General features: G+C 34.2%; 1 protein-coding gene across 1 annotated transcript; it reads left to right on the forward strand.

The window, feature by feature from the left end:
- Positions 1–4,708: 4,708 nt before the first annotated feature.
- Positions 4,709–10,034, forward strand: LOC132562956 (plasminogen-like). The gene is made up of 4 exons (XM_060227734.1): positions 4,709–5,036; positions 6,260–6,439; positions 7,808–8,236; positions 9,799–10,034. The coding sequence occupies exons 1-4, from the start codon at positions 4,709–4,711 to the stop codon at positions 10,032–10,034; spliced, it is 1,173 nt and encodes a 390-aa protein (XP_060083717.1).
- Positions 10,035–11,015: the final 981 nt, after the last annotated feature.

Raw genomic sequence — 11,015 nt, forward strand, 5'->3', positions numbered from 1 at the left:
GAAACCTAGAATAACAAAGCTATAGTATTTGTAGTAATAGGTTTTTCTACGGAAGGGACATAACTCTTAAATGCATAGTGATACTGATATTTTTTGATACATTTTCCACGCCAACATTAATATAACTGTAAAATAAGTATACTCAGAAATACAGACGGATAATATGTATTACATTATGATAAAATTGCAAATGAAATATTTAATGCTGATATAAAACTTATGATTCTACATTATGTATACATTGGTCATTTAGTTATGTTGGAGAGGTATTTCTTTTACTGTTACACTTCGCCTGAGATACAATGTAACAAATGTATGTCTTAGATCAGTTAGAACATGATGATTGGTTTATTATATAGTATTATACATAGCATGATAAGAAATGCGCTAGTATCTAGCTGTAAGTTTTGGAACTCCGAAAAAAAAAACTATGTTTGAGTTACACGCACTCAGTTGATGAGGGATTAAATATGAATTAGATTATATTTGAGATAAAAGTATGACAATAAACAGGTTATTTCTTGATTTGGTAAGGATGGTCCCTAAAAAAGGAGATCCTTCAGGGTAAAGAGGTGGGATTAGGTGTGGGTAGACTGCTGTTATTCTTTTTAAAATCTGCTTTTCTTTTTACAGTAATACTGGAATTAAATAATTCTACCTCTGGTTGTATAAGCAAGAAACAATATATGTAGGCCACAGGTCACAGGATGAGAAATAACATTACTTATAATAGACCTATATACCCAATGACCAACCAAATCTTAAGTTAGGTTAACGGGCCTCTATTCGGTTAGAAAGGTACACGAGTGTACATTTATCTGCAATGATTTGATACGGATATTGGAAATGCTGCGTTGGCTACATAGGTGCTGAACACTATCAATCATCTGCGTAAATATGTGTAAGCGTTTCTGTACTCCTTTAGTTTTGATGAGGTTTTCACTAGATTGTATGAGGATATTCAGTGACAGTAAACGATATCAAATCAGTTCTTTATTGATTTGTTTGAATTATTTATCAAGTTCACCTTGAAAGCTTTGAATTAAAGTCGTATATTTACTTTGAAGAAGTTATACATTATTCCAAATCACAACCCAATACACAAATACTTATGCATGTGCCTGACAGGCAGAAATACCTGATTGAATCAGTCATCATATCGATCCATAAATTACATGCATGTTCACCAATTTGTTTCTCTCTCCAGCATCACATCTATATATCTTGCCAAAATCACTGGAAAACCTTGTGATATTACATTAGCATCATAAACTCACAGTATTTCTGTATCTCACTGATACAAAATTAAAAAAAAATAAATTCCAAAATTCAAACGCAAACACCTACATGTAAACTCTCTATGATTTGTTTATTTCTTTCTCATCGAGCCATCTTACACTCGTAACAGTCATACAATGAAAAAAAGAAAAGAAAAGAAAAAAAAAATCATGTGATGAAATCAGCCTTAAAAGGGGACCTTCAAAATCCAAATGCTTTGTGATAATACATGTATGTTATTATATGTTTACGAACAGTTCCCGAGAGGACCAGTTCATGCAGTGCAATGCCACCCAACCATCTAGTACAAGTTGATATTACATTATATGATTACAGGCCTTAACATCGCTTAACAATATCATGTATTAATCTTAAGTCCCAGATAATTGTTTCTGGGGATTTTAATGTCTGCATTGTACCCTTAAGGTTATCTGATGATTAATTTTCAAGGGAAAAAAAGGATACACATGTTCATTATTAATGTTTTCAGCATTACCAATTGCAATAGCATCTCATTTTATTGCTCATTGATTTGACAATTAACAAGATACATCGTTAATATTAATTAGAGGGAAGTTGTTTTGGCGCCGCAGACGTTCGAGCGAAGTTCTACCTATAATATGTGTGAGACATTTTGTCCACACAAATGGAATTGTATACAACAGAAAAATGGAAAAAATTGGGAAATGGAAAATATGGAGCTGAAGTGCTCCGTAATACCAGAGGCAAATGTTGATGAAAACCACTATCATAGTATTGCTTACTGAATTCGAATGACTGTCCTCTTACTTTGTCCTAAATAGAAGGGATCTACAAGGTAGTATAAATTCTAAAGAAACGTGGACTCGAAGATGAGAATGCATTGCATTCCTATCAGATATTGACAGGCTCATAGAATAGAGCGATAAGTACTTCTTATAATTGCATTCAGTGCAAACACATGCCAATGGTCGGAGATTGGAAAATTGTGTTTACTGTCAGATATGAAGTAATAGATGATGTGTCGAGTGAAAAAGACCAAGTGACTGAAGATAATGCTCATGTATTTCAAGATCACATAATATTATATACACAAATTCAACAAGAAAGCCAATGCTCCTTAACGGTCATCTGGCAATCGACGGATAGACAGACTACTGTATTTGAGCATGGTTGTCAAGCTGATGGATTCAAATTTTGAACATTCCTAGACAGTATCATGAAAAAGTTGTGGAATCATGCTACAAAATCGCTACTGTGCCTGCCATTTTGAAGTTTTGACAAGGCTGAAAAATAGCAATATGGTTCAGAAGGCTAAAACTGCAAACATCGAGCTGCAGAAGGGTACAAGAAGAAATGCTGAGGACTATCACTACAATGTTGGGAGCTGATGTTTCTACTAACCGGGGGTAATGGAATGACCATTTTACCAGTGTTACATCTAGTTTAATTTATTTTCTTATACAGGATCTTTTTTATTCTCTTCACCAGACCCTGAATATATATGGAATACACTATAAAATGTAACATCACGTTATCCATTAAACCTGAACTTTAACTTTATGACAATACAATAAAACATGGTCGGCTTAGTGGTTATTCAGTCTGTCTTTTAATCTCTTTGTTTACAGCGTTTATACAACATTTCCTCAAAAGCTATTCCATATATTTACAACTCATAAAATATGATTGTTTTCTAACATTTATGTTTGACTTTTTCGGATAAAGTTTATTAATACGGCCCGAGATCGCTGCCGTTGTGAGTCATTCTGCCAAACTTTTGAAGACTCATTTTTACCTCTCCAACGAATTCGTTTTCGTACATTTTGGAAAAGAAAAGAATCCAGAACAAAGTAAGATGAATTGAACTGCATTGTTCGTGTAATGCCGATGTTAAATTTGCATGATTTTAACAGACACTCCATGTTAAGGATTATAACCAAGATTGATTAAAAGAAACAATTACGCAAAAATGTTGATTTCCTATATAAATAACACTTTCTTAGGATGAAATGTGAGACTGTAAATGTATTTATTATTGTTTCTAAAGTCGCCAGCATGTTGGAATTTTCAGTAAAATCAGCTTTATCGTGAAAAAAATGGTCTAGCAGTTTCTATGGTTGTGGTGTAACATTTGAAATCGAAGCTCGGTGTAAAGTGGCCACTCTTGCCAAGGGGACTCTAGTGTTCAGTATTTGATTTCAGGTCTGCCGCAATAGTGAATGCCAGACTCAAACTTATTTGTACCTCTCCAAAGGGTTTGTTTTTGTTTACATGTTAGAAGAGGGAAAAATCCAGAACGCTTTCCACAAATAGATATTCCTCGGATTTTTCTTTTGCGTTCCGCGTCTCCAAGTTTACATATGGATAATTGAAGTCATCTATTACAAGAATATGAGATGGGATTTTGTTAAAAGGTTATGACATGAGAATACTGAGATGGTCATAGGTTTTGGGAGATCCACCCTCTGATTTATAATCAGACGTACCATAAAATGCCTTCATCTTTTAGCTTGATGTTTACAGATATATTCTTGAAGACTTGACAGGCTAACTTCTTTAAATGCTACGTTTACGTATAGCAACGAAGAGAAAACTTTTGTCTGACGTGAAACAAGCCTTACTGCATGAAATTTAAATTTAAATTCTTACACTCGAGAGTTTTGAAATACCTCGCAAAAGTATCACTTACATTATACTTAAATTCCGTTACTGCAAATAAGGGTTTTTTAAGAGTTTCCTTCAGTCGGTCAAATGAAGTGCGGTTGATCAAGATTTACTCTAAATCAGATCAACGTTTGTTTTGTGTGAACTTGTCGGAATGAAGATTTTTTTTTTATTTTTGCCAATTGCTTTTGTGCAATTCATCTATATGTTAAAGTGACATCCTGCCTAAGTTACAAAATTGCTGGCTGTACCTTTAAAGTTCATAAGCTATTGCTGTTGTCAACATAAAAAAATGAAAAAAGAAGATCATTCTGTTTGGCAAATCACAACGCAAACTCACACAAAATACCGGTAGAAGAACTTAACTCGAACGTATGCGACGCCAAACATCTTCCCTCTAATAAATATTAACGATGTATCTTTTATATTAATGAAATATTGAGCAATAAAATGAATTGCTATTGCAATTGGTATCGCTGAAAACATTAATAAAGTACATTTATATCTTTTTTTTCTGAAAATTAATCATCAGGTAACCTTAAGGGTACCATGCAGACATTAGATTTTTCAGAAATAAATAATGATCTTGGACTTGAAATCAATACACGATATCGTGTAGGGATGTTAAAGCTTGCAATCATATAATGTAATATCAACTTGTACTAGATTGTGGGATGGCATTGCACTGTTTTCCATGAACCGGTCCTCTTAGGAACTGTTCGTAAACATACAATAACATATCATCAATAAGCACTTATATATTGTAGAACTTTTACAGGACAAGATGATGAAAGCTGGTGTAAACCAGCGAAAACTTTTTCCCCAGAAAATGTATCGGTTTATTATGTTACAGTGTCTGTTCGTGGTGATTTTTAAGTATGTAGAAACTTATGGGCATCAGTATTCTTCAGAAATATGTTTTTCGGTGCTCACTGTTACGTCAAAGTCGACAACCGCGTCACCTTTAGAGTGTGCAATACTTTGTGATATCGAGAACCGGGAAGCTTTTACCTTTAACAGTAAAACTGGCGAGTGTCGGGTGGTTATTGAAGACATTGATGCAAGGCCATCCTGTAAAACTTCAAGTGTTGTACAGCATTACAAACTACACGGTAAGTAAACATACTATAAATGAAATGGTAAAACAAATATAAGTATAATTGGAAAGTTTCAATGATAAATACATTACCATTATTTTCTAATCTTATAGTTAACATATTTAATAATAACAATTGAAACCATCATAGTGAATGAGGATCCCCACCCAGCCATTGACATCGATCTTTTCTAACAACGGAACTTACTGTGTTAACAGTTCATCAAATTGTTGTTAAATGTGAAAATGTTCCCACTTTTAATAAAAAAACGTTTTGATTTCAACAACCTAGTGCGTTTACATTGTGCAGTTGATTCGTTTGGCAATGGTTTGTTCCCTATTACTAAGATTTTCGTGAAAGATGTCGGCAGTTTGCAGATTCATGTTGATGAGGATTATTTATGATCGTCTTAATTATCTCGAAAAGAAATGGTTTATATCTTTATGAGATTTGAAGATGTGTTCGATGCTTGCTAGTACGACTGACGGTTCTGTTATAGTTAACCAGGTCTACTTTTAGCCACGTAGCTTACGATAAGGAAATGGATTGAATCTAGGGATAAGTGCATGTACGAATTTGGTTTTTGACATTGTTTCTTAAACGTTTGTATCGTCCATCTAGATTGTAAATCTTTCATTTATTGTTCATATTTTGAGTTGGATTTATTGATTTATGATTTTATGGTATTTTCATCTTGGTTTCGAAAGAAATGCAGCTCTTTGATACCATTTTCCGTGGAATACTGACGTAATTTCCAATGTTGATCCAAGGAAATCAATGTAATTCGATGATCAAACTACGGTTAATTTGACATAGTGCCATATGAACTGTATGTGTAAGTACTTATTTTATGACAGTCATACTTATGATTAGTTTAATGACCATGCTATCACTTCTATACCTGTATACCAATCGATACTATCCGCATCCAGTATGAATATGTGATGATCTCCTACTAGCCCTTCGTGTACAACACATGTGTTTTCTTTCACGAGGGATAAACTGCAATCGCAATTATTTTCTTTCTGTACGTTCTTTTTTGTACAATATAAAATTAAATATGATAAATATGATAAGCTAGGATAGAAGTTCGTATGATACAATCAGTAGAAGGTTTTACTTCTACTTGTTGTATCTTAATCATAAGAATCTCACATCTATTGAAGTTATCAACCGGAAGAAAATGTTCCGAAGCAACATGTTGCATGTTCTGAAATCTGATTCGTAATATTTTGCAGATATTTGTCAATCTTTGCCGGTCCTGCAAGGCTATTCCTTAGAATATCCGTATTACGGAAGCAGTATTCGGGCGAGATACCATTGCGAGGAAATTGCAGGTCAACAAGTGGTTAGCAGCTGTCCAATCGTTCTGTGTAATGATCCACAAAGTTTAACAACAACGCCTGCGTCTTGTTCAGGTAACTCTCCACCTCAACTTATGGTAACATCAACTGACGAAAATCAGTCATTATGAGATTATCATTGTTGCTTTGGACTGAATTGAGCAAATATTTTGTTCGTCTTCAGACTAATTTCTGAATGTATATCCTTACTCGTTGTTTGTATTACCTCCTGACGGAAGTGCGTCATGGGTCACGTCAAAAGTTAACCGGAACCCCTCAGTAGATTCCCAGGCGGCGATCTTGCCTTTAAGTATAGACACAGTAATCAGGACCAGATGTTCCGATTATTCAAAAGCTTAGGTGTCTAAAACGTATCGATGTTGAAATCGTCAATTTGTTGATATGGATATGAAAACTCTCTTTAATGTAAATGACCACGGTTAGGTTTTGTTTGAGCTCTAGAAAAATGAAGTGATGACCAGACTATCTATGACAGGTTAATGATCCTGTTATTACATCTTTACCTCTGAAATATTGAGAAGTATTAAAATGTTTTTTTCACTATTTTATTCTAAAGGAATATAACATTTTTAACCGCTCCGTCTGATAAACTTCCCAATCCAAAAACGCCATACAATAGTATATAACAAGAAAGGAAATATACCAAAACCTATTTGATAATATTTTCAGTAATAACAAATATATTTCACATCGCAAATAATTGGGTAACTTCATCCGTGAGGGAGACTAAACATATTACATTGGTAGTCACACTCATGAATTATATATGTGTTCTATCTAACAATGTCAAACCTATTAGGAAAAATTGGTTGATATTATGAACCAATGGTACGTGAGTCGTTTGAATCACTTTGGATACGATACCCTCAAAATAGTTCATAATCCATCAATTATTTGATCAGTGTAAATATGTAAATATTGGTCAATTGATGTCATGTTCCAAAATGAGAACAAGGACAACAGAACCACTAGACATATCACCGAGCATCAAACATGTCCAGATTTCTCTCGCATTGCATTTTGATATTTTGATTTATATCTATCCATAGTATCTGGGACAGAGTTTTATATGCCTTGTAGTGTCACTTTCTTGTATTGAAAATTTGAATAAGAAAATCACTAAAAATTAATTTTCCTTTTTTGTAAGCTATTCCATTCCAAACATTTCCTAGAAAAAACGCACAGAATACTTTCTTATTTTGTTCAATTTTAACATATATATCTGCAGGTGTTGAATGTAAGTTAATCAATCTTCATATGAATCCAAGTTTGATCGTTTGATCTGGTATTAGATGGAGAAGGTAAAATACTTATGTTTTAACTAATTCTTTTAGTTACTCTAAGAAAATCAGTTAACCAACTGTCAACACATCCGATTTGACGAAATTGTTACGATTTAACAAGATATGTTTATCGTTACAGTGAAAGATGTTTTCAATACTAGTCTGTATGATTACGAGGGCGGTGTTTCCTGTACCGTACGGGGCGTGCCATGTCAGAGGTGGGATAGCGACACACCTCATGTACCTAATTTCTACCGCGGTCGGAGTGATCTCGGAAATAGATGTAAAATGTACAGCGAGCAGCGCCCCTGGTGTTATACAACTGATCCGAAAATGAGATGGGACTACTGTCCAGTGGAAGACCTGGACTGTGGAAACCCGCCAACCATATTAACACCACCTAACATGACAGGTGTTAGAATCAACACAGAAAGGCCATATCGAGGCTCAACCGCATTTGCATGGTATCGATGTGCATCCTTGGTAACTGCAGACCCCGTGTCTCATTGTCCCCTGACACGCTGCGACGGAGACCTTACATGGTCGCAAGCAAATATTTCCTGTTCTTGTGAGTCTCAAGTTTATTACTAGCGTTTTAAAACAAAAAGTCCAAAAGAGCATCGGGGGTTTTGATTATAAACCAGCGTGTGATGTAAAGGATGCGTGTGGCCATAAATCTTCATGTATTACTCATGGTTACATAGTTACGTTACCGCCAATACTTCAAAGATGTCATTTTAGAATTGTATAATCTACCAAAGTAAATATGTAATGAACATTTTTGAAAGACTTGTTGATGTAAAACATCAACAGTGCGTCAAAAAAAATCAAATTAGGTAAAACTAGGGTAAAATATGAACAAAAGAAAAGATTTACACGGAGACGGAAAATGTGCAATGAGAATAAGACTAGAATTACATCTTCTTCTGCTTCGACAACACCCTCCATGTAATCATTGGTCAATCCAAGTAAGTAAAGTCAAGTTCTTGAATGAAAACAATGTATACAACAACGAAACCAACAGGTAAACTAACGAGCATCAAACACCTTCGGCTTCATATGGCACAAATAAAAAGAATATTTCTCAATTTGGTCCCTATGACGACCGTTGTATACAGTTAAAGATAAAAACTCTAAGGGATTGATTTCAAGTTATGTTACGCAACTGTACATGCAATATTATATTTTTGAATGGATATCACAGGAGGAATGAACAAACGCGAGACCACATAGACTATTAAAGTCATATTGAAAATGTTACATGATGACATTTTGCAGTTAACCTGCAATTACTATTGCAAATGTTGTGACAGCAATTCATGTCGGCTTATCACTCTATAAAACTTCCTACAACCATTTAAACCAGGTTCCACTTTGATAATTATTTTACATTATTGATCCTAAACTAAACAAAAACAAAAAATACGCAAAAAAAGGCGACTGTACTTTATATAAATGCCAGGAGTACACACGTTTTTGTGTTATCAATAGATAGCAAAAAGCAAATTAACTTTAAGTTTTGTAATCACAAACTGCAATATCTTATTTTAATTACAACGTGCTCTTTTCTTTGATATTTATTTTCACCCCCGCTTTGTCCAATCAAACCTGGCGTTACGAATTGACGGCGATTTTTTATGGAATTGTAGGATAACATAAGAAATGATCAATAAAAATGCTTGTTACATAAAGGATTAAGTTACTGTGGTATAATATAACGTCATTTCCGTGTTTTTTAACATACAATAACTTAAACCTGTTCCATTTATTTATCATGACTATTTAGTCATCTTTAACGAGGTTGGTATCATCCTTTTTATCACACAATTCAAGAACCCCAAATAACTGTTCATTTAATTGATTATGTCAATAAAGATAATAAGCACAAAACAGGAACTCATGGGGAAAATTACTTCTGCTTGTTGTAGACAGAAAATAGGCTGTCGTTTTTGATAAACAGTAATACATGCGATCTTATATATATATATATATATTACTGTAGCAATTTTTTCGCGAACATAAATGTGGCCATATAATGCGTTTCGTTTCATTTTTTTCTTTTTTTTCAATTTTTTTTCAAAGCCTCTTTCATTCTATAACGACAACTTTCATGTTTCTTTGATTTTACAGTGAGTGATTGCTATGACATCACAAATCAGATCTACAAGGGTCGAGTCACGTGTACGCAGACTGGCATAACATGTCAGCGATGGGACAGTCAAACCCCACACCACCATTCGATACTGAAAGGTCGCAGTGACCTTGAGAACTGGTGTCAGTTGGTTGATGGAGAGGCGAGGCCCTGGTGTTATACTGTTTCACCAAATAGAAGATGGGAATACTGCACTGTGGAAGAATGTCCGTAAGCTGTATAATGACAAGGCGGCTCGTTGTTCACACACTTATATGAATTACTGTTTACTTAAATGTTAAAACTATAAGCAGGCTAAGTATACTTTATCAATTGGACAGTCAACGCCTGCATGACCATTCGGTACATGATGATCGCAGGGGCCTTGAGAACTGGTGTCCATTGGAAGGAGAGTTGACACCCTGGTGTTACATGTATTATTGCTGTTCATACATGTATATGTTATTCTGAACTGATGAGCTGCAAGGCTCGAGGTAATAAAGAATTGAATTAAACACCTAGAGTAAGAGTGGGGATTCTGTATTGCGAAGGAATGTTTGTGAGCTGTAATTGTAATGACAAGGAAGATTGGTGGCTCGTTGTTGTCATGATATCAATGTATTCGATGGAGTAACACTAATTTTAGATACAAAAACTTCACACGTTTGTATGAATTACTGTTAAATGTTTAAATCTATGGTAACATGATCTATCTTTGTATGTTGACGTATTGTCAAATAGTTCCTTTTAGCATTGTTATTTTGCAAGATGTATTGGATTGTTTTCTCTTTTTTTTCTTTTCATTTTTTTTAATACATTTGATTTATTTTGTATGATAAAACTTCGGAGACCTTTCTCATTTTGTTTTCATTAAATATGCCTTATGCTAGAAACCTATAACCCTATTATTGTTATCCAATTAATTCCTCAAATTATATCTATATAAACAGAACAGAAATTATCCGTTTCGTGTTTTCTTTAAGGAATTTCAAATTCTTACCATAGGAAATGGCAATGAACAAACGAATATATAAAAGTTATGTAGATGAGAAATGATTCTTAAACTACACAAAAACACTTAATGTTTAACATATCACTAACTGAGCAGTGGAATAGGTCAGGATCAATTGCAGCGCAAACAGATAATGTAAAAAATTCCTTCGCTCTCATGCATGGTAGTTCCTTGGTGTTTTGCATTTTCGCTCTGCTGCAAGTT

Source organism: Ylistrum balloti, unplaced genomic scaffold, assembly GCF_031769215.1.
Source record: "Ylistrum balloti isolate Yb309-2 unplaced genomic scaffold, AGI_CSIRO_Ybal_v1 Utg371552, whole genome shotgun sequence".
Classification (NCBI taxonomy): domain Eukaryota; kingdom Metazoa; phylum Mollusca; class Bivalvia; order Pectinida; family Pectinidae; genus Ylistrum; species Ylistrum balloti.